The sequence below is a fragment of the Pholis gunnellus genome, assembly GCF_910591455.1.
Source record: "Pholis gunnellus genome assembly, chromosome: 13".
NCBI lineage: Eukaryota > Metazoa > Chordata > Actinopteri > Perciformes > Pholidae > Pholis > Pholis gunnellus.
In genome coordinates, this window is record NC_136540.1 from 10,260,537 (window position 1) to 10,283,751 (window position 23,215).

The following is a 23,215-nucleotide window of genomic DNA, read 5'->3' on the forward strand; positions in this document are numbered from 1 at the left end:
TTTCTAAACATACATTTTCTAAAAATTATTAGTTCAAAGAAAATATATTTTTTTATGTTAATCTATCTTCAATACTTTCTGATAAACTCTGACATGGCCTTATCTACAGTTAGAGTGAATCATGGGGCGGATGAATTCAGTTCAGCCTTCTCAACTATCGCGATACATCTGATTTGAGATCTCGCCCATGCATTATACTACAGGAAACCCCGTTTAGACTTCCTTTCTCAACATGGCACCGAAGGTGAAGAAGGAAGGTTTGTCAATCTTATGATTTTGAATGAATTATTCGTACAATTTACATGAATATCGCATCTATTATACGATAGATGTCCCCGAAATGCTTGGATAAACTGACGGTGATGTATGTAATCTCAGGATATTGCTCGCAACTGTCTAAATAAGTAGATGACACGGGCTGTCTCGCCGGCATGTATCCTAGAACGTGATGCTAAGCTAGTGTTAGCTTCGACTGTGCTCACCAACGCTGTTTATTTACAGCCATTACTCTCTCCTGATTCCTTTCTTCAGTCTGTCACGTGCACGGCTAGCTAAATAAATGTGTGTAACATGTCTCAGTAGCCTAGCTATTATGTAATACGTTAGGGTCTTAGCTAATTATGTGATGTTAGCATTAGCTGCGCCCTAGTGGAGCTACTAACGTAAGCTACACGTGATTGGTATCATCGGCCGTTTAAGTTGCTAATGAAATAGAAGAACCAGAGACAGTCTTTAACTTTGGCCGTTTCGTTCGATGTAGATTATAGGGGTTATATAACGTATCATCTTGGGGGGTGTTTGGCGTTAGTGCTAGCCATGTGTAAGAGGAGCAAACTGCAAAATTGGAGGCGCACCAACGGCTGAACAAAAGTCTAACAAATTGTATTTCTCGTTTTAAGCGGTCCCTGTCAAGACTGAGGCCAAGTCAAAGGCCCTGAAGGCCAAAAAGGCTGTGCTCAAGGGTGTCCACAGCCAGAGGAAGAAGAAGATCAGGACTTCTCCCACCTTCCGTCGCCCTAAAACCCTTCGTCTGCGTAGGCAGCCCAAGTATCCCCGCAAGAGTGCTCCTCGCAGGAACAAGTGAGTTACAGTGACAGCATGCTGCTGAAAAACAAAGGTGTTGAACCTGTGGTGCATATGATGGTACATGCGATCAAAGTATGAATAACTATGATTCGACCTTTATAAACAACTGATGCACCTAGCAAAAACGTACATGATTTTACAATATGTAAGAGCATGTGGGTATGTTATGTAATATACATGTAGATTTGAAGGCTTATTGGCCTAACGTATGTTTATTTTGTTCACCCCTGCAGGTTGGATCACTATGCCATCATTAAGTTCCCGTTGACAACAGAGTCCGCCATGAAGAAGATTGAGGACAACAACACACTTGTATTCATCGTGGATGTCAAGGCAAACAAACACCAGATTAAACACGCGGTCAAGAAGCTGTACGACATCGACGTCGCCAAAGTCAACACACTCATCAGGTAGAAATCCTAACCCGGACTGAGCTGACGACACTATTGTGTACTCCGATGTAATATTCTGTTCATAATTAAACCCAGATCAGTGGTATATTGGCTCACTGTACAGAGTATTTGTTGGACGCAAGAGCGAGTTGATATACCCTTTTAATATAATTTAAGATCTGAATTTTTGTTTAAAATGTGGTCAACTACGTAGGTCCACAAACGGCTTGTTCATTGTAAATATAGATTTTACTGACCACTTTCCTTTCATTGTTCAGGCCTGATGGTGAGAAGAAGGCATACGTTCGTCTCGCACCAGATTACGATGCGTTGGATGTTGCAAACAAGGTGAGTCCTCAATAATTCAACAGGGTAAAAGGGGTGTTGTGAGCTTTGAAAGCTGGTTAAAGTCAACATAATGGTTGTATTTTGCTTTCACCAGCTGTGAATCCTGTGCAAGTGATGTAAATTTTTATACGTCTGAATGTCAATGATGCATTCAAAGGAACCACTGATGCCAGAGACTGCAGATACAGATGTATTCCCTCTGTTGATGAACCTGAGAGTAATTCATGTCCACTTTCCTCTACAGATTGGCATCATCTAAACTGTGGCTGAGGAGACTTGTGGAAGAATAAATATTTGTATAAACTACAACTGATTCAGTGTCTGTGTGTTTGTCTTGTCTTCACACATGGATAAATACTGTACCATTACGACTCAGTTATTTACAACTAACATTATTCAGGACATGTAAGATTTGTCAGCTGTGGTTGATATAGTCTGAAAACCTCCATCTTTACCTATCAATGCGTACATTGTTTACTAAGTGCACCTATCAGTGCTTCCATTCAGATTCAAACCTTTAACTGGAGCCATGATCATTTTATATGTATTGGACTTTTACAACACTTACTGTTTTTGGTCTTCCACACTAAATGTACTGGTTCAGTGCTATTCTATAAAGTATTGCTGCAGATGTAACTTAAACAATTTTTTTTTCTTAATACTATTAAAAAAAGGCTTAAGTAACTAGCGGGTACAGTAGACCTACTTTGAGCATTTTGCCAATTTCTGGTGTTAAAGCTAGGGTATCACCAGATGATACTAAGACTGAGTACATGTTAACTTTGACTAAAAAGCATCAATATATCTGTTCCAAAGCATAGCATGTCAAAAAAAGTCATAAGTGAGTATAGCATGTTGGAAAAGTCAACATTTGTCAAGTCATAGTATACGTTATTTAACAATGTTGGAGTAGTTGCATTTATACAGTCTCAGTTACGGCCCACCATAATGTTGATGTGGTCCAGGGTTCAAATTAGTTTGACACCCCTGCACTATCATGACTTTTTAATGACTATTCATGACATTCTGTATTACATTTTTTCGACCTTGTTCGACATGCTATACGACTTTTTAATGACTTCATGACATTCTGTAGTATTGTGGTTTTTTTCGAAATGCTATACTACGACTTTTTGACGAGAAAAAGTATTTACATCAACCCAGCAGAGGGAGACTCCCCATTAAAATGATAGAGGACCTGTGGGGAGAGAGCACAGACGACAGGCTTTCACACAAACTGAGCAGGGCAGATATTGCCACTTGAGAATTGGACAGTTTAGCCACAGCAGGTGCTGCAACTCAACCACAGACTAATCCTTGTACTCATCGACTTCCTCACAATGGAGTATGTGCAAGTACTGTTAAGCAGTGATTTAGAGGTCCAGACAGTGGTTTAAATGGAGCTCATAGTTTAATTGTTCCTATGTTCACAAATTAAATAAGTGTAGACCACTTAACTGAATGTTTCTGGTGTGAAAACTAAAGAAAAATTTAGGATGTTATTGAGAAGATGGACTAGTAAATGTTAACTTAAAGGAAAACAGACTATCAATACAATAGGGTACACAATTAACAAAAGCCACTTTAATTCAATTGTTGAATTTTCCTACAGAAAGTATTTCATACAATTATATATAATATATTAAAGTTGTCAAAGTTCCTAAAGTTTAGTTTAGATCATCCTGATGTAACTTGAATATGTTTTTGATTCAGTCAGGGCTGGTCTACCAGACTTTCAAAGGAATCATGTTTGTATAACACTCTTGTGCCATTTAAAAGGATAAATAATTCATGTGTTGAGAAAATAAATGTGTCTTATGTAATGAATTAAAGAACAGGTCATTGCATTGAACATTGATTGATGAGATTTTTCAGACATTTTCCATATTGTGAGATTTACTGAAAACATGAAAATATACCCATTAACAAGATGATACTGGTTTTTAATACATTACCCAGTTGTAAAAATACAATTGTATAAAGTAACGATTAAATAATGTTCCATTATCAAATCAAACTCGTACTGAACATTCATATCAACTGCATTCTTACATCTCTATCAGATAAATCATAACAAGTTATCCATCTTCATCGCCCGGTTGGGTTGAAAGTGAGAGAGAGACAGGGGATGCTAACTTTGAAAAATTTTCTGACTGATGGCAGACAAATCAATAACCGTTAGTTTACAAGATTAGTACTTTGCATGCAGCGGTGCTGTGGTTAGAGAGCCTGACAAACAGGTAAAATCCCTCATTGATAGCTGCAGCATCTATCCCCGGATCGCTCGTCCAGTAGAGTTAGCGGTCACATTGCGTGCACTGTCATGGACACATGCAGCCACTTTCCCCACTTAGTCTCCATTGCATCAGTTAGTTTAGCTTGTCAGCTGTGTGTCTTGATTGGTCAAAATGATCATTGTCGGTTAAGGGTTAAATGGTTAATTATGAATATCCCTAAGAAAGAGAGAAACAGAGAACCAGAAAAGAGAACTAATAATAGTATCAGTGAATATAATAGAATGACAATAACAATGAAATATGACTACTACTAACAACAATGGATATAATAGAATAATAATAGCAGTAATAATAATATAAATGTCATTTTTATGTCACTATGGTACCATGTCATGTCTGTCAGCTGTATATAAACCTCGATCATATTGCGTACATTCAATCACATCGTTGTGGCCTGCAGGATCCTGGTTATGAGAGGAAGGTTCGGACCGTGCCTTTAACCAGGCCTCTGCAGATTGGGCACTTTCGCAGCGATGGCGCGCACTCTTTGCACACCACCAGATGTCCACATGGGATGAAGACAATGTTGACTTCTTTGTCCATACACACCTTGCAGGTACGCTCCTCCTGCAGGCGCCGCAGCTGCTCCTCCATGGGGAGGTCTGCAAGGAAATAGATTCATTAGTCCTTAAAATCCAACATGTTAGTTCATTCCTTCTTGTCTTGTATACTGTCCATCTCTACAGTAAAAGTCAAAATTGCTCCACACAGTATTACTGGCTATAACTGCAGTTTACACAGAAAAAAACTGTATTACACACTTGACAGAAAAAAATTGTTTTATGTAATATCTACATTTAGGAATTTCGCATCATGGAGTCGATATTAAATCAATGACTAAAATAGAAGTTACAAAATCACAGTTAAAACAATTAAACGGCATGATAGTAAGTTCTGTCTTAATACCTGAAAGATCTTGACTTGGTGACGCAGCTTCGTTTGACTGTGCTGAAAATGTGAAAGACAATATGTGGTTAGCTCAAGCTTTGGTTAATGCAGCTAGACTGTGGCTGCCCACAAAATTATTCTCCGCCTCTGTGCGCAGTCTGCGGCGATGTCGACAACCCAAGTGACATTATCTACTGGAGAACAGCGTATAAATACTTACTCCATTTAAAATAATATATTCATGGTAGGTCTACATCATTGGATTATAATTATTCATGCATCAATGTGTTCATCACTTTAATGCTACAGCGGGTAAAGATGGGGTATATACTACTTAATGATACATTATAGTTTATTAGTCGTTTTATATTTTGTATTAAAAATCTGAATCTGCAAAGTAGCCTAACAAGTAATTCATATTGTCAAATAAATGTGAACTTTGCACTTCTTAAGTTTTCAGACTTCTTCTTATTTGAAGTGCTGATAGTTACACAGAGCCTGAGCTTTGCTAAATTAAACTTCTTAGTAAGTATACCAAATGTTTTTTGAGTGCAGTTTGAGCACATACTGTGCGCTCCTTTCTGTGACGAGTACAAACATAAAAGTGGTGCGGTGGGAAAGACGTACCCATGAGATCTCTGAGCAGGTGGACGTCGTTTTTCTGGATCCAGTTGCGAAAGACCTCTGCTGCAGCGTTCCCCTTGGTGAGGACGAGCTCTATCAGCCTGGCGGTCTGCTGCTGGGCCGACGTCTGGGCCTTCAGACCGCCGTACTCCTCGGTAGCTGCAGGTTCACAGGGGACCGTTACTCACAATAACAGCTTTATTAACTATGAACTTCATTGATGCACTTGAAATGTTTAGTTATGATCAGAAATAATTCAATCTCATAGCGGTGGAAAAACTAAACCACGCACTCCAAAGTCACTAATTAACTGTGCTTTCTACTAGTGGGGTTACGAAACATTTAAAAGATGTGGTAACACTTATTTGAATATCAGATTACAATACAGAAACTTACATAAAACATTTTGCTCTCTTAAATGCTCCAGCACTGGCTCCACACTCTTCAGACGCTGGATTAACGCCGCCTGGTGTCTCTTCACAAAGGTGAAACCATCTGAAACAAAAAAGGAGAAAACAAATTAATTAATAAGTTCACTGGCCAGAGAGCAACCGATGGCGCAACCAACACTGGGATTCTTGGCAGTTCATTTTCATGGACAACACATCGCAGAGACATCCATACTTTCACCGCCAGCTGTACCTGATGCCATCGCCTCTGCCACCATCTCTCGCTCCTCCTCCCTTTTCTGGTCCTCGGCACTCAACAGGTCTAAGACCAGTTCTTGGACTGTTCTGTAGTTCTCTCCGCTGGTCAGGATCTTGCTTTGGACCGTTTGCTTGACAAGATTGCGCTCAAAGCCCATCTCTAAAGCAGACTTAATCACAGGGGTGTTCATCATGACGGCGTCCTCGGATCGCTCCTCTCCCGGCCCGAGGTGAACCACTAAGAGGAGGAGGGTGTTAACACGTCAGGCCGGGTCACATGACTTCCCAACTTTTGTTTTTATCCTATTAGGAAAAATGTCTGACTGTACAGAGTCCAGAGATCCACTTTCCAAAAATACATTTCTCACCAGGTGGATCCACAAACTCTCTGGAGCTGCTGTCTCCATTTGTTAAAAGCTTTTGGGGAGAAAACAGAAGAAAAAAAAAAGAAGCATTTATTATTATTTTCCATGCCAAATGTTTGAACCAATGACTCGTTATGCTGCTCTCTGCTGACCTGCTCAAACAGCCGAGGGAAGCGAGCCTGAATCTGGTGAACAAACTCTTGTCCCTTCTCCTGGAGCAAATATTCACACCTGCGATTAACCAGAGGTACAAGAACACAAACGTATAAACCATCTAATACACACATGTAAAAAAAGACAATCAGAATATATGTCAAAACAGAGTTAAACATAAAAATAATGAACCGGCAGTGTTTTACCTAGGGAACCATTTAGCATGTTCCACCCATGGATCATCTCCCGACTCCCAGCACCGCAGGCCTCCATCGCAGCAGAAACACTTGACGTCGTCGTTACGGCCTTGTGGGCAAACAAAGAGCTTTCAGTTTCGTAGAAAGAGTAAAACTTGGTTGTTCTTATAAAGATGACTGGTTGAAACCAATCTGAATACAGGTTTGTTTCTCATCTTTTTCTTCCTCTTTTGTTTAAAACATATTGTAAACTGATCACATTTGAATGCTATATTTAGTATTAACATGTTGATAACCAGTTGTCCCTAAAATGATTTCATTCAGGACTTTCCAGCTCAAGTAAAAAATAACCAATACAAATTCTGATAGATACCTGTCTGCAGTGGAAACCCCCCAAAACATGGGGGAAACAACTCTTACTGGTATTAAAACTGTGACAATGAAGGGGGAAGAAATAATTTCATTCCAACCTTACATCTACACGTTATCAGTCATTTCCGTGTAAGACATTTTAAATGACAGCTTTAAGATTAGTAGAATAAAACTTTCGCTTTCATTTTGAGTCCACTATTCCCCCTCCTTCTAGCCGCTACATGCTTCTCATCAGCGTACGGTCTGATAAGCTCGTCTCTTTGATATTGTCCGTACCGACATAGTAGAAGCCAGCTTTAGCCAGCTGGTCGGGCCTGACGGGGATACGAGAAGGCCAGTTGACAAAAGTGAGCAGCCTCTCGTCGCTCTGCTGCATGGCGGGGTTCGACACGTTACTGAGGGCCGCGGCTCCCGAGGACAGTTGAGAAGCTACTCCTCCAGACGACGACACCGCAGCAGCAGCTCCAGCCAGCGGCACGTTGTCGGTTCTGTCGCCGCGCACAAATCGGCAGTTTGGATAATGCCTCTGGTGCTCCGATACGGCTCGGTCACCTGGCTCCCAGTTACTCAACTGCAAATGTAAACAAAAACCTTCTGTCAACACTATTTTATCATTTTAAAGATTGAAAGGAAGATATAACAAAATCTCCACAGCTGGGTTCATGCTCCTGTGATTGTACCTGTCCACCACAGCTGAAGCAGGCCACTCGGTCGCCCTGGACCATGTAGTAAAAGCCGGCCTTGGCGAGCTCGGCTGGAGTTATGATGGAGAGCGTCCAGGGGTGGAACGTGTCCAGGCGGTCCTGCTCTCTGCGCATGCTGGGATAGTGGCATGTTGGTCTCTGGTGGGACATGTCCTCTACGCCGCGAGAGATGAGTGGGCTGGAGGGCAGTGGAGCAGAGAAGCCCATATTTAGGTAGCCGACGGGCTCTTCACCTTGGCTTGCTGTCGGGTTAGGAGCTGCTGGGCCTGGACCAGAAAGCTTGAAGAAGAAAGACGCAAAAAATGTAAGGCAAAAAGGCAACTACTGTAGTCAAAAAAAACAAAACTATTCCACAACATAGGGGCAACTTCCGGCTATAAAGCATATCTCTTTATTTTAAGGAACTTCCAGAGATCTTACTGGTATGGCTGGGGCAATGCGGAGAGGGGAGAAGGCGGAGTGCGAGGAGGAGAGCAGATTGGCTGTAGACGGGAGGCTCTGGATGAAGGAGCAGGAAGAAGAGAGCTGTCTGTGCTTCTCTGCGGGACAGTCTCCGGCCTGCCAGCCCTCTGCCGTCACGTTGCACCGGAAACACTGCACCCGGTCGCCCACGCCGGTGTAGAACCAACCCGCCCTCGCCAAACTGCGCTCTGTGACTGCCGAATCGGGGAATCGAGCAAAAGTGGAAATGCGGAAGAGCTCTGTGGAAGAAAACATATTTCCTTAAGCACACATACACAAAAACGATATATATATATATATGATAAAAAGGGAAAGAATAAAAAGAAACTAGTACCTGAGGAGTTGTCATACTGCAGGTCAGGAGGAGGCCCGTTGCGACACAAACCCAACAAAAACGGGTTGCTTTTGAGTTGAACAAGAGTTTCCATATTTTTTTATTTAAGTTTTAGAAATGTTAGGGCAAACGAGATGTCCTTCAAAGGGAGAGGGGTTTGAGAAAACCCAAGGTCTCAGCTTCTCACACATACACACTCACTCATACTGCAACAGAAAATAGTTAAATAGACTCTGGGGGGGGGGGGGGGGGGGGGGGGGGGGGGGGGGGGGGGGGGGGGGTAGGAGGAGGTGCTAAACTCAAACTACCGAACCAGAGAAGAGATAGTAAAAAAGAAAGTGAAGCTTGGGTAAGTGCAAAACAAAACTACCCGTCCAGCGACCATCATCCTCACAGTATTGGATACAAACTGCATGACATGTCCATGGATATGTTTGTCATTCATTCTCCTGAAACATCCAACCCCCTACATGTAGCCCGAGGCTGTACTTCACACCTGGATCTATTTTACCTGTACCTAGTAGAGAGTACCACCTCTGAGCATTTAACTGCTGAAACCTTTCTTCTTCAGTTAGAGTCCCAGTGGATGTAGAGTACGTTCAACCAAACACAGCCTGTGCAGTAAAAAAGGACGGGCTGTTTTAAAAAGCGTAATTAAAATGCATCCTCAAATCAATTATCAGAATATTACACTGTGATCACGTCACCCAGGATCAGTATACACTGTATTAGATTGAATATTCAGATCAGACATGTCTAATATATTATGCAGCCATTCAAACTTCAACATGTGGTTTGTGATTATTTGTACAAACATTATAAACTAAATAAATCAAGCACACACACACAGACCAAGGGATATGTGCTCTCAAACCCCTCCCCCCGTCTCGGACATCCCTTTTGTAGGCGTCTAAGTAGCCATAATCGAATATTAAAAAAACAATAAGAAAAATGTAATCCTTCTTTGGTAAGGATTATGGATGTTCCTCTTTAGTTAAATAATTGCAGGACCTGTAGAAATAAAGAAAAACAAAGCAAAACACGTTGGATTGTATTTTAATCACTTGAAGCCATAGTCTGTAAATTTTATATAGACATAAAACGAGGTTCATCCTTACAATTAGCAGCACTATAATCAAAATATAATTGTGTTTGCTTCCCTGTGTTAGGTAAATGGTGAAGCATTTGAAACGTCACGTCACTAGTTTTTAAGGCAGACTTTCTGTTATAAATGTCTAGTTTCCAAAAGCCCGAATCAAGATGACGTGGTCAGGGTTTCCCTCAGACTTATAATTTAACGTTGCTGCGTATTTTTCCCAGCATGCTTTGCTCGGTACTTTCCTCAGTATACTAACTAGGTGAGGTTATTCACAACACTTCCCGTTTCTGGTTAAATGTCTTTAGCTAACATTAACTTAGCTACGAACATTTAGGAGGGCATTGGATTGATTTAACATTTGTTTCGGCGGTAAAGCTTAATTTAAAACATACAATTAGCAGTCAGTTGTCGAATGACATTCAACGCCCAACATAAACCAGATTGATAACACCAACGGACATTAGCTTGCTACAGCTAGCGTTTGCTAACGCGAATAACTGCTGAACTTTAGCTGCAGTTACTCATTCAAATGAAACCGTTTGGTTTGAGTGACGCCGACACTAGAGACGTTAGATAAGGCCGCGCAAGGACTAGTCTTTTCCTAGTCGTATGACACACTCACCGTTTCGCTGCTCAGGCGGTGCGGAAAGTCCCAGCGTCGAGCGAGCGTCTCGTGAAAGACGTCAACGCCTCCTTCTACTTCCGGTTATCGGTGAAATGAAAATAGAACAAAAAAAATAATATTTGGTTAATTGTTCAGTCTCAGAACCAGACCGGATTCTGGCAGCGTGCTATGCAAAACCTAAACAGTCCCTATGTTCAGATGAATTACATAACGTTACATACATAAAACAGAAACAGCATGATAGTAATGATTATATCGTTACATCTACAGCTATTTTATCAATGCATAACATGAAATAGGCTACTATAAAAAACGGAGACCAACATTGAAACTGTTCATTAAGTCACAATTGCTCACGTTATTTTAGACCTGCCCATATATTTCATAAAGATGAGTGTGGATATATTGAGCAACGTCTGTGTAATGATCTTTGATTGATTTTATACATAAACATTAAACTTATGTGATCATCAAATTATCATCAAGTTATGGACTTGATCATTTAGTTTTATATTAATAAGAAATCAAAGAAAACCTACATTTGTTGTGTAAAATCATAATAAACAATTCCATCAACCTGCAAAAAGCTTTAAAACTAATATCTCAGGCCTGTGTGAATAAAGACATATGTGAACATCATAATTTCCCTCCAAATATTATTACAACATACCTACATTTGTAGTGGTGGAAGAAGTACTCATCTTTTACTTAAGTAAATGTAGCTAAAGTACCTCAAAAATGAGTAAATGTACTTAGATACTTTCCACCACTGGACATGTTTTATACATACTATGTACTGGAGGACACATGTTCAATTAAATAAAAAAACTACAACAAAAAAATGTAAAGAGATATTTGTATGTTAAATACAAAGCTAACACTTATTATATTCATACAAATTATATGATATTAACTACAGAAACAACAATAATATTCTGTCTTTCACTTAAGCTATCAAAGAATATTATAGCTAAAATAATGGTACAAGGAATAGACAGCATACTTACATAAAAGCCTTGTTGAAGACAAGTCAGACGGTAATGAGTCACGTAAGGCATTATTGCAGTGGCTTAGGTTAGAATGCGATATCTTCCCTGTAGTTCCCCCAACTTCCTGTCATAGCCACTCCCCTTAGGTGACGTGTCAACCATGCCTCACAGTGCATTTTACTGACCTTTGCATACCACATGATCTACTTTAAAAAATGGCTTGTATGAATTGTCTTAACCTACCAATACTAGAAAGGTATCACAATACCCTGTCCATTTAATTAGTACCTGTACTTCAAGGAAGACAGTGTTTAAACAAGACAACACTAATATCTGCAGTAGCTGCCACTTCCTGCCATACCCATCTGACATCAATTAAGATAAATGAACAAATTGTGTAGTCATCAAGGTGTAGTTTTACTACCACACAGCAGACAATCCACACTAGAAACTACTATTTGCCAGGTGTGTTTGAATTTTTATTAAACAGAAACTCCTTTAAAATGATTACAGTGAGAGTAAGAAGAAATATATTTATATAAAGCACATGCATACAAAGGTAAAAAATAAAAACAAGTCTGATTGCCTCCAAACTCTGTAAATAGGATAATAAACATCATTATAATGTAACATACATAGCAAGTGTCATGCATGCTAAGATAAATAAAAGGCTAGGTAGTGTGTTGCATTGTGTGTATGAACAGTAAGTTGCTCCCGGCCCATGGTACTTTAATTTAGAAAAGATTAGGTGACTTGGCACTTTATTTGGGGGTGTTGTGAAAGTCTTTACCTCTAAATGATGTATATTTATAAAAAGGAAGCTGGTTAGGAGACAGGCTCTCACCAATAATTAACAGCTTCAAATTTAGATAAAATATGAACACACTGCAGAAACAACCCCGCAGATAAAAACAGATTATATACTTATTATATAGTGTAACTAACAAAGGAGAATTAAAGAGCTCCCCAAATGCCAAGAACACAGCATCCACAATTAGTAGGTTGCTTTTGTGAAGAGGTACGACAGGGTTCTTTGACTTATCCTGACTCTCCCAATGAAATCCATATTTAAAGCACAATATTTTCTTCGTTCCCACTTACAATACAGCTCTTTAAGAAAGGACAACTTGAGCCACAGATAGAGGATATTATAACTCTATAGAGTGGTAGCAAACTAATACCTTCATGGCACCGACAGGATTACTTTAAAAGGATTCTACCAGTGATTTTGCATGTTTTAGTGCATTTACAACAAATCATGCATATTTATATCACTGCTAAGTGTTTCGCAATCCATGTAGATCTGCTTTAGAAACTTGAATGTGTTTCTATATTGTTCCAGGCATCTAATTTATATGTGCCTATATAATAGAGACAATCTATGAACAGGATTTAAAAACTTTCTTCTGTTGGGAAATTAATCACCAGATGACCTTTAAATTAGTTAGTGTTCTACATAATTATGAAGAGATGGACGGGATTTCAGTTTACTGTGTTTTTGTGGCATTTCACTTTTTTACCCATTAATGGGTGAAAATAAAAGATTGTATTTGCTGTAGAATATTCTGAATAGAGTAATGTTGTAGTGTATTTATGCACATTTACATTTTTCTTGCAACTAAGAGTGATGATAAATTGTGTTTTTTAAGGAAGGAAGAACATTTTGGAAATAAATGGGAAGATTATTTGTAGTTAAGGAGCTAAAATGAATAAAAACTTAACTGAGACGGCTACTAGTTGAATATCTTTCTGTGAGAAAAACAAAACTATGATTCCACTGAATGAATACATGTTTAAGATGTGAGGAAAAGAAAATTATTAGGAATGTATTTAGCCAATAGTGGGAAAAGTGGGAAAAAGAATACATTTAATATTTTTCATTTATGGTCCAGGGCCAGTTTAGAAGCTGCTGAGAGCTAACATCTCTGCTGCACTCTTAGGAGAGATAACGTCCAGGCCATGATGGCAACTCTGTGGCATCATTTCTTAAACAAGGGGCGGACATAATAATAATATCACAACTGTACAATATCATGCAATCCAATAAAACAAATCTCCAATAAATACTACCTTTGTGAAGCTTATATTCAATGCTGGAGGGGAAAAATGACTGCAACACTTAACAAGAAAATGCAATCCAATCCAATAACAAAAACTAAGTCAGTATTAACAAAACCTCAAAAAGAGCCATTTCATAGCAAGGCTGTTGCAGGGTTTTCTGTAGTGTTTTAGCATGGAGTTGGGTTAATGTATTGTAATTAACACACTTTTATGAAATAAAACTCAATAGAAAAAGTGTGGCCATAATTGTCCATTCACTAAATAGATCAGGATGTGACATGATTAGAGTTTCCTGTGGAAAACCCCTGTATTGTGTTGGATTGCATTAGACTGAAAGTGTTTCACTTCACATCCTCTTTACATTCCTTTCTGTAAAAGGTTCTTAAATACACATTTTATTTTATTTTTAGTACCCAAAGTTATTTCTCTGAATGTGAAGGCTTTTGACAGGCTGAAAGAAGTCTCCACTGTGACCAAAGACAAAGCTTAACCTCCTTAACTTAAGTACGAAAAACTTCAAAGATATTCCACACAGACTTATAAGTGACTCTGATAAGGGTGTTAATACTGTTTTTTGGCTTCTGAGCATTTCAACTGAAAACTCCTGTTAGTGTTCTTAATCTTCTACTGGCTCTCCACAAGGGTGTGTCCTCTACCCATCATGTTTCTGTGTAGCAGTGGAACATGGCTGTAGTTAGCTTTGATTATTTTGAGCAGAGTTTTGGGGTTTTATGCAACCAATGTAGTGTTAATCCAGACAATTTCTTTAATTCATCTTTTGCTCTTAGTCCTGACGCTTCTTAAGACGATATGATTTGGACAACTGTGAGCATTAAAGTCACAAATGACAGGCTGCTTAGAGGTAGTAGCACTAGATGTTCTTTTAGGCCACAAGCTGTATGAGGTAACAGAGGCCAATGTGGATATGATATATCTTTTAAAAGACTTCTATGTTATTTGAACATTTATTTAATTGCTACATCCAGACTTCATTAACCTGACAATGTGTTTTTCAAAGATTGCTGCAAACGCTTTTACCCAAGTCGGGACAGTAAAATAAATCTGTACTCTTTACCAGAGACACGAGGAGAAAAAGAAAGGAGTGTTGTGATAATATGGATGCTCTGTCATGCATCTGTGTAAAACTGAGCCTAAAAAGATTAGAACACCAGCAGCTTACCACCTTCTGCGAGAGTCAGGTTTTCTCATTCCTCAGGGTGCGAGTAGTGTTGGGGATCCATCATTCAGCAGTAGCATCTTCTCTCAGTAACGTTCTGTACCACTATTAAAGCCAATGATTCTCCAGAATTCTCAGTCTTGTCGTGAAGATTTGATGTCAAACCATATTTGGGGCTGTGGCTGGGTGTGTCTATAGCCAGGTGAGCAGGCTGTCTCTGTCCATGTGCGACCCGGAGAGAACGGTCTCCATGTCCATCAGAAGGTCTGAACTGAGACCCTCGGGGATGCAAGGCATTAGCTCCTCACCCTCAGACATCGGGAGCACAGACATCGACTCCTGTACGGTCATCGAGGAGGTCTCGCCGGAGTCACCTGGAAGAAGTCAGAGAAGAAGAACTGTGTTAATCATCAGTGAGCTGGGAGGAATTTGAGAATTTGGATGGGCATTTTCTTTAATACAGCTGCACCTGGACCAGTATGTGTACGTTTGTTTCTCTCAGGAAGTGTGTACACAAATAAAATGCACGATTCATACTTTCCATCTTCTGCTTCTGTTTTATATACAAAAACAAATAAATATGCAGGGGAGCCTCTGAATGCACAATAATGTAATACGCAAAATGTGTGCACAAATACAAATAAATTAAAAAAGGAAATACATAAATAAGCATCATCGCGGCATCATTTGGATGATACTTGTAGAAGAGAGCAAAGCTCCATAGTTCTTAGTTCTAAAATACGTCATTTAAAGTATAACAGCTAAATAAAGCATTATCACTGGCTAAATTTGTGACACATTTACTCTATGATCCCAAAATAAACTGCTTCCCATTGGTTGCAATGTATATTTAGATCAACAGATGTCATATCTGGACACTGTGTTCATCATTACCTTGGCTTAGGTTAAAATAAACATGTTTATAAATGGTGATGGGATTTTCCACTTTGCCACTGTGGGAACCGCGGTACCATCTTTCTGACTTTGGTGTGTGTAAGTGTGTGTGTGTGTGTGTGTGTGTGTGTGTGTGTGTGTGTGTGTGTGTGTGTGTTTGTGTGTATGTGTGTGTTACCAGTGTCCATGTGATCCACAGAGCTCAACATGTGGTCCGATGAGCGGGGTAAGCTGCTGACGCTCAGACCGCTGTCAGTGCTCTCGTTGCGAGAGTGAGCGCTGCACAAAAACACACACATAAACATTCCTTTATATCCGATTGCCATCTGTTACAAAACTGGAATGAGTCATAACATAATAAATCCAACATGTAAAAACTCCTTGCAGCGAGATTAATAGATCATTCTGGTAACATTCTGGAAGTGACCATTTTTTGGATTAATTTACTCAGGAAAAGTAGCTTATTAATGGTATTTCTACACTAGTTACTGCTTTTACTTGAAGCGCAGGTCATGAATACTTTTTCCAATTTGGTCTCTTATGACACAGCTCTGTGCCAATTAATATTACAATAAAAGAGATCTACAGTGCGTGAAAACAATATTAAACATGAACTCACCCATTGAGTGTGGGTTCGTGGTTGGAGGCTCTGATTCTGACATCCAGAGAAGGAACAAGCGTCTGTGCGTTCCTGTCATGGTCCATCCCACCAGGCATCTGGTTCCTTCCTCCTGCCTCCTACAAGACAGACATACAAACAGACATACATGTATAATGTAGTTTAAAACTCCAGCTCGGTTCACATGAAACAATGGTTTAATCTGAGCTAAATATGCAGCCTAATACAACCAGATATCACAAGAAAAAACCTAAATGTAAGACAGCTTGTGTTGAGTGATTTAAAATGAAATGAGAGTCATTTTGTCGGCACGTCCAAGTACAGTCTTATTTAACCTCTGACCTGTGTGATTTGCGGAGGGAGGCCTTGTTTGCATCTGAGCCTTTCCTTTTCCTGCCTTTGCTGCAGTGCCAAACCGAGGATGCCAGGGTTCATCTTCTGGGCTGGAACATAAAATTCACAGGAAAAGAACATTTCGACAATTAAGTAAATATTTCCACGGGTTGAAACATTTCATCAATGACAAATATGAAGACAGCATGTCAAAACTTTGCGATTTTTCTTATTTTCGTTGCCAAACAGCAACTTGTGATGGTGGACATTGGAACAAAAAGCTTCTCACTGACAAACTAGAATTGTCAATTCAGGAGACACAAATTTTATAGTGTGCTACCTAGACGCGGGTCGACCCATGCGGTGGTCTTATTTATGTGATCGATGTAGAACACCTCTCCATCTGCAGTCACAGCCTTCTCCCAGCCTTCAGGCAGTGGACCTGAACAGCAGTGAAAGTACACAGTGAGAAGGCAAATGGTGGATGGAGAGCATGTTGAGTGTTGAGGGTAGAAAAGTTAAAATCTGGCCCACGCCCTTCAATGTCTGCGTAGCTTCTAGTTTATAGAGGTTTTATAAATAGAAGTGAAGGTTAGAGGGTAAATAGTGACAGTATAGTATGTCATGTAGAGGGAAAAAAAGTAAGAATGTACTATTCTATCTTGCCTGAATGCAGTGGGAGATTGTAAAAACACTAAACTAAATCAGTATGAAGTATGCAATACTGCTCTTTGTGGGGAAAAAAGAGGGAGAGTCTTAAAAGGGTCCATTCAGCCAAATCAAAATACAAATATTCAACAGCAACATCTCTTTACAGAACCACTATCCCCATTATTCTGGATAATCCACTGATTATTTCTATTTATAATTAATTACACACATTATGGAAGGTTTGCTGTGGATTACTTCTTCATTAGGAAGTAGTTCAAATGAAAACTGTTCACAGTGGGGTCTGTGGATTATCTAGAGTGGCCGAGACATCGTTTTGTTTTTTTTATTCAAACTTGCTTTCATTGATATTTTGACATTGATTTATTTATGACGTGCTGTGGCTGAAAACAGAGGCGCTCCGGTGGCCCAGGGGTTTAAAGGATAGGTTCACAGTTTTTAAAGTCAGTCCTAAAACAATAATCAGGTACCCATGTGAACATTGTAACAGTTTTTTGCTCGCTGGAATTATTCCTCCTGTTCATTCTGGACCTAATAAGTTCTCTTCCTGACATGCCTCCGGTGTAAATGACAAAGAACATGAATTCAAAAGTTTCCTCTTTGTTTTTCTCAGACAATCTTTCCTTATTGAGCTGCAGGGGAGGGACAGTAACAAAAAGAGGGAATTTGGCCCTAAAACGACTAACATTGAAAGATATCCACTTGTTTTGGCTCATTTGGACAGCTGACGCCGAGCTTCAGATAAGGTTTTGAATACGTATTTGCACAAAACAATGACTGCAGATTTGATCACTCATCACTTATATTGGAAGCACATTAGTAAGGGATCTACTAATATCAAGTATGAACAGGAGGAATCATTACATTTAAAAAAGCCTGTTTCGATGTCCATGTTGGCATCTGATTGTTGTTTTAAGACAATGAAGAAATTGTGAACCATCATTAAAGACACTGACCATGTGAGTGTATCATGTCTGTCTTCTCACATTTCTTTCAGCTGGCTATTGTTTCTGTTTTATAAAAGCAAAAAATTAAGAAAATGTTTTTTGTAATTTGGGTAAACCGGCCCTTTAAAAATGTTACATGAATAGAGTTCATTAAAAGATAACATTAGTCCAACAAGCTATGAAACCTGCATCTAAATAAGAAAAACATGTATGAATAGAGTCTCATCTCTTATTTTATAGCAGTTTCCATCATCACAGGCTTTAAGGCTTTAATCTATAATTCATTTGATAATTCCCACCAAAGTCACCAGAGACATAGATGTAGAAACCAAAAGAGAAATCCCGAAGAAATCTCACCCAGCAAAGACCTGGCCCACATGTTGATGGAGTTGAACTACATGAAAAGCGGGTCTGTGCTGAGAGGGGGGAGGAAAAAGCAGAGTGATACCTGTCTCTGGGTTGATGTTTTGTGGTTGCGTAGTGGGTGCCGGGTTGCTGAGGGAGTGGGCGTGGACCGGCGTGCCAGAGATGGGATGCTGAACTGTAGCCGACTGAAGCTGCGAAAGTCGAGGGTCGTGCCAAGTAGTTGTCTTATCCAGGTGACTGCAAACACACAACAAGTCTCAACGTATCTGCATCTGTTAAACACCTGCAGCCTGATGGATGAGAACCGCGAGGTTACGTTTTAACATCGGACCTGCTTTACCTGTACTACCAGTAGCCTTTTGACAGGTGTGTGAGCTGTCAGGCTACGTGTTCTCATGAATGAAACTGACTGAAACCACACGTGTTGCAAAACTAGTTGGATCATTTTCTGTTTGCATGCAACTGATTAGTTTGAGTCCTGGTTATAACTGCACTGCTGCAATTTCACTTTACTTATAATTATATTCTTGCTGCAGCAAAATATTCAAGAAGGATATTTTCTGTAATAGGACTGAATTCCAGTAAAAATAAATAAAAGAATGATTGGTTGATTCAATCAGTTTGATGATCTAGATATTGTGATCAGTCATTTATCAAGCAAAAATGCAGGAATTTGCTTCTCTCAGCTTCACAAACGTGAAGATTTACAGCTTATGTCAGTTTAATTGATTATCAATTGAACAATTAGCAAGCAATTTGAAGACACCTTCAGCTTTGGGAAATTGTGAACGGGTAGATACACTATTTTCTGACCATTTATACTAAGAATGATCATTAGTTACAGCCATACACAGGTTGAGAGCAGGTGTAGAAATGTAGATGGGTCATTCTGAATAGAAACCTTTCAAGTAACCTGCAGTGCGACAGATCAAACACAATGATAAACAGTGGTTAGGCCTTACTTAAGGAAGTATCGTTGGCCAGTAGGCGTTTTGGCCATTTCCCAACCGTGGGGGAGTGGCACGTCGTCAGGTATGATTGGTGCCGCCGCTACATCTGCTGCTTGAGTGGAGAGTGAGTTAACTGGAAGGGAGGCAGGGGAGGAATGGGCGCGGACGTGATGAGGCGTGAGGGAGCCACACACACCTCCATCCGAACTGGCCTGACGAGAAAGAATCAGGGTTAACAACTTCCACGATGAGCCACAAGCAGCAATCAGAAAACTAAACCAGCAAGAAGAAAAGGTTTGAATGGTAACCAAAAACAAACACTTAGAGGAAGAACTGTGAAATTGTCTTCTTTACTTTAGAATATGTTATTTCATCTACCAAGAAGTTTTCACTGTTTAGACGGTTGGATTTGTGGTAATTGAGTTCATAAAGTTTCAGAAATTATGATATTTGAGCCACATCTACAAATCAAAAGAACAAGACTCAAGGGCTGCATGCTGATCATTAAACAAATACACCATTTAACGTGATATACAGGTGGTCGGAAAGGCAGCTTTGTTTGTAACGGGTAGTTGGGAGTACAGGATAAACTTAAATAAACTGTTACTGCTTTCCAGTCTAGAGAGGATCAGCCCAACATGTGACCTGGAAATATCCATGAAAAGTGCGAGAAAATGTGTCTCGATGACACTTAAACACATCTAGTGAGACCCATTTATATGCCAATTCATAACTATAATCTCTGAAGAGTTGGTTTCTTGGGGAACAATCTTAATCAGAAACACCTTAAGACATGGCCAGCCAACAGCTGATTAAACTATTTTATCTAAAGTAGTTTGAGTATTTGAGGCAATATCTGGCATATTCGATAGCCTGCTGCTTGAACGGTTGGTGCATCCGTCAATAAAACAACAGAAGCGTTTACTGTGGCAAGGAGGATAATCTTAGAAATACAAAATAATATGCCCAAATCAGGGAAACTGAAACAGAATAGAGTAACAGGGGTCGAAGATAAACCCACACTCAAATCCACAATATATTTTAGCCACAACAAAAATACGGAATTGGTAGAAATTCACACGAAGTGATAAAGCAAATACAAAACTATCCAGTGAAGCTGCCCTGCAGGAAATGTTGCTGCTGTGGAACTTGTAATGTTCACTGAGGACAGACAGATTAGAGCTTTAACTATGGATTATTGTCATTATCGGATAATCTCTTGATCATGTTTTATGAAAAGTCAGTAAGAGTGATAAAGCAGGGAGGAGCAGAAATTCCTCATATTTAAGAAGCCAGAACCAAAAACAACTGCACCTATTTTTATGAAATGATTATCGTTGAATCGTTTTTCAAGCATTTTTTTTTTTTTAAATACTAGAAACGTGCTGGTTCCAGCTTCTCAGATGTGTGGATCTGATGCTTGTGGTTTTCATACATGATAGTAAATTAAATATATTTGGGTTTTGGACTGCTGGTCCATTAAAAGCAGACCTCAACTTGGCTGTGGGAACTTGTACAGGGCAGTATTTGTTCCACTATTTCATAAACTAAACCAAAAATAAATCAAACAATCAAAAAAAATAATCTGAAGATTAAGCAATAATGAAAATAACAGTAATTTTCAGCCCCAATCTAAGGGGTTATCAATTCCAGGACTTCATTCATTGATATCTTGTCCCTGGTGAACAAAATAGGAATTAAAAAATGTCCTGTATTTATACTTTTTTAGCAACACTAACACTAACTACCAACACAAAGCAGGTAGTGTTTGATTGCATTAGAGGATTTGTGTTACTCTGGTCACTCAGTGTGTATTGCAGGACTACTGTACTCCATGTAGCTGATGTATGTGGTCTGGACACATGAGTGTTTGCTCTGTAAACCAGCACGGTGCAGTTAGCAGCAGTTATTAATACTTGTCTGGAGTGGCCTCGAGAATCCGGCTGCCTGAAGAAGGAGTCCGGCAGTTTCCTCATCCTCATGGGCAGAGAGGACGGCTGTCTGACCGACTTGCTGGGGTTCATCACGGCGCTGAAGAGGGCCTCCAGCTCCGTCTGCGAGTCCCCGCGGACGTGCACAATCTGCTGCCCGACCGGAGGCGCGCTGCGGTGCGCGTCCATGTCGCCAAAGTTTGGTGTCGAAACAAATCTGTCGAAAAGTTCAAACACACAAACAAACAGAAAAATAAACGGCAGACTCGTTAACACTAGATGCGCCTGAGTGCTGGAGTTATGATCGGATTTGTTTACACTTTTAACCCACCCCCCCACCCCCCACACCATTTGAACTTATGTGTCCTTGTCTGTTTCAAACTGTTACATCTCGGAAGTTAATAAGCTGTGAAACGAAGCTCGATCGTCGGGTAAACAAGTCGAAGGAGCGCAAGTTAAAGCAGTGATCGCTGACAAAAATCAATCTCAACAGCGTACAACACGTTACATGCCTCCCACATACCTTCAAGCAGCCAGACCGTTTCCCCCTCTCTCTCTCTCTCTCGCTCCCTGTCTCTCTCCCTCTCTCTCTCCCCCCTCTCTCTCCGTATTCCTGCAGGGAAAATAAACTGGAGAAATCACAGCCTGGGAAACACTCAGAACGGGAACCGATTTCCGATGCAAACGTTTAACCTAAAAGTCCTCTCAAGTGAGAAAAAAAAACCCCACAAAAAAAGGGAAACTAGTTGGAGAAAAGTGATTCCAGCGAAACCTCCAAACTTTTTTCACATCCACTGTAGAGTCCAGATTCATGTGATAGTGCTGAGGGGCGGGGTTGCAGGGTTTAAAGCTGCCGCAGTAGTTGCAGGGGGAATATTTGACTCCGAGCACACATAAACCATCAACACAAGGCTTTGAACACATGTTTATTGTTGTTTAATTTACAGCTGCAACTGTGTCAAACATGTCACGTTTAGCCCTGGAAATGCGCAAAAATCTGAGATATTAGAACTAATAGTCTTTGCTGTAATCTCGCTCTGAACAGTTTCCAGTTAGTGCGGTTTTCTCCCGCTGAAGGAAAGAGGCAGAGAGCCAAGTGTAGACAGAGGTGGCAAGAGAAAACCCAAGATGATACACTGAGAGGACAAATGAGGCTCGGAGTATTTTTTTGGGTCTGGTTTTGGGGGGTTGGGGAGGGGAGATTGGGAAGTTACACTGAGAAAACATCCGCCCATGATGAGGCCAACTCAGCCAGAGCCTGTTTGTGAATGCAGTCACGCAGCCACACAGTGTCCTGCCCTCTAGTGGAAAACATGCGTTCAGTGAGCCGGAGCTCAGCTGGCCAACAGATTGAATTCAAGAAAAAAAACGTCTGCCTGGACTGGTGTTATTATCCACTATGCATCCAATCTTATTACATTATTGAGTCATCATAATCCACCGGAGTTAATATAGATAAGATTTTACAATTGGTAATAAAACACATGAAATGGATAAATATATACAAAATGATGCACTTCTAGATTATTTACATCTGAATGGATGTTGCAGCCATAACAGCTTCCAGTATTGGCTTTACATATTTAATATGCTTCAATGCAGGGTTGGGGTAAACCGCTACAGAATATATGGGCATGCATTAAATATGCACACAATGTTCATTCTCACTACACACTTTGTATGTTG

At 40.0% G+C, this 23,215-nt stretch overlaps 3 protein-coding genes across 4 annotated transcripts; 1 reads left to right on the top strand and 2 right to left on the bottom strand.

Annotated features, from left to right (window-relative positions):
* Positions 1–186: 186 nt before the first annotated feature.
* rpl23a (ribosomal protein L23a) lies at positions 187–2,135 on the top strand. The gene is made up of 5 exons (XM_079171526.1): positions 187–257; positions 900–1,080; positions 1,320–1,496; positions 1,757–1,826; positions 2,071–2,135. Exons 1-5 carry the CDS (start codon positions 233–235, stop codon positions 2,083–2,085), a joined length of 468 nt encoding a protein of 155 aa, XP_079027652.1. The 5' UTR covers positions 187–232; the 3' UTR covers positions 2,086–2,135.
* Positions 2,136–2,258: 123 nt separating this feature from the next.
* Positions 2,259–9,126, bottom strand: birc2 (baculoviral IAP repeat containing 2). Its single transcript, XM_079171525.1, has 12 exons — positions 8,870–9,126; positions 8,494–8,774; positions 8,050–8,352; positions 7,646–7,940; positions 7,007–7,106; positions 6,800–6,878; positions 6,651–6,699; positions 6,278–6,520; positions 6,032–6,130; positions 5,639–5,794; positions 5,030–5,071; positions 2,259–4,725 (listed from the first exon to the last, which is right to left on the bottom strand). Exons 1-12 carry the CDS (start codon positions 8,961–8,963, stop codon positions 4,532–4,534), a joined length of 1,935 nt encoding a protein of 644 aa, XP_079027651.1. The 5' UTR covers positions 8,964–9,126; the 3' UTR covers positions 2,259–4,531.
* Positions 9,127–12,048: 2,922 nt separating this feature from the next.
* LOC306705084 (transcriptional coactivator YAP1-like) lies at positions 12,049–22,319 on the bottom strand. 2 transcript variants are annotated; one of them, XM_079171751.1, is made up of 9 exons: positions 22,053–22,319; positions 21,515–21,746; positions 19,611–19,810; positions 18,731–18,885; positions 17,007–17,108; positions 16,676–16,776; positions 16,334–16,452; positions 15,893–15,993; positions 12,049–15,194 (listed from the first exon to the last, which is right to left on the bottom strand). In XM_079171751.1, the coding sequence occupies exons 2-9, from the start codon at positions 21,716–21,718 to the stop codon at positions 15,013–15,015; spliced, it is 1,164 nt and encodes a 387-aa protein (XP_079027877.1). In that variant the 5' UTR covers positions 21,719–21,746; positions 22,053–22,319; the 3' UTR covers positions 12,049–15,012. The 2 variants fall into 2 exon arrangements, with proteins under 2 accessions (XP_079027877.1, XP_079027878.1); XM_079171752.1 differs by lacking the exon at positions 17,007–17,108.
* Between the last annotated feature and the right edge of the window lie 896 nt (positions 22,320–23,215).

Bases quoted from the DNA above. Each gene is read 5' to 3' on its own strand.
- LOC306705084 (XM_079171751.1), bottom strand. From the start codon at position 21,718: ATGGACGCGCACCGCAGCGCGCCTCCGGTCGGGCAGCAGATTGTGCAC. The intron at 19,811-21,514 runs GTATTAATAACT...CTTTCTCGTCAG, and splicing joins CTCGAGGCCACTCCAGACAA to GCCAGTTCGGATGGAGGTGT. The intron at 16,453-16,675 runs GTCAGAGGTTAA...TCTGTCTTGTAG, and splicing joins TCCCTCCGCAAATCACACAG to GAGGCAGGAGGAAGGAACCA.
- rpl23a (XM_079171526.1), top strand. From the start codon at position 233: ATGGCACCGAAGGTGAAGAAGGAAG. The intron at 1,081-1,319 runs GTGAGTTACAGT...TCACCCCTGCAG, and splicing joins AGTGCTCCTCGCAGGAACAA to GTTGGATCACTATGCCATCA. The intron at 1,497-1,756 runs GTAGAAATCCTA...TTCATTGTTCAG, and splicing joins AAAGTCAACACACTCATCAG to GCCTGATGGTGAGAAGAAGG.
- birc2 (XM_079171525.1), bottom strand. From the start codon at position 8,963: ATGGAAACTCTTGTTCAACTCAAAAGCAACCCGTTTTTGTTGGGTTTG. The intron at 6,521-6,650 runs GTGAGAAATGTA...TCCTCCTCTTAG, and splicing joins AGAGTTTGTGGATCCACCTG to TGGTTCACCTCGGGCCGGGA. The intron at 4,726-5,029 runs GTATTAAGACAG...ATTTCCTTGCAG, and splicing joins ACCAAGTCAAGATCTTTCAG to ACCTCCCCATGGAGGAGCAG.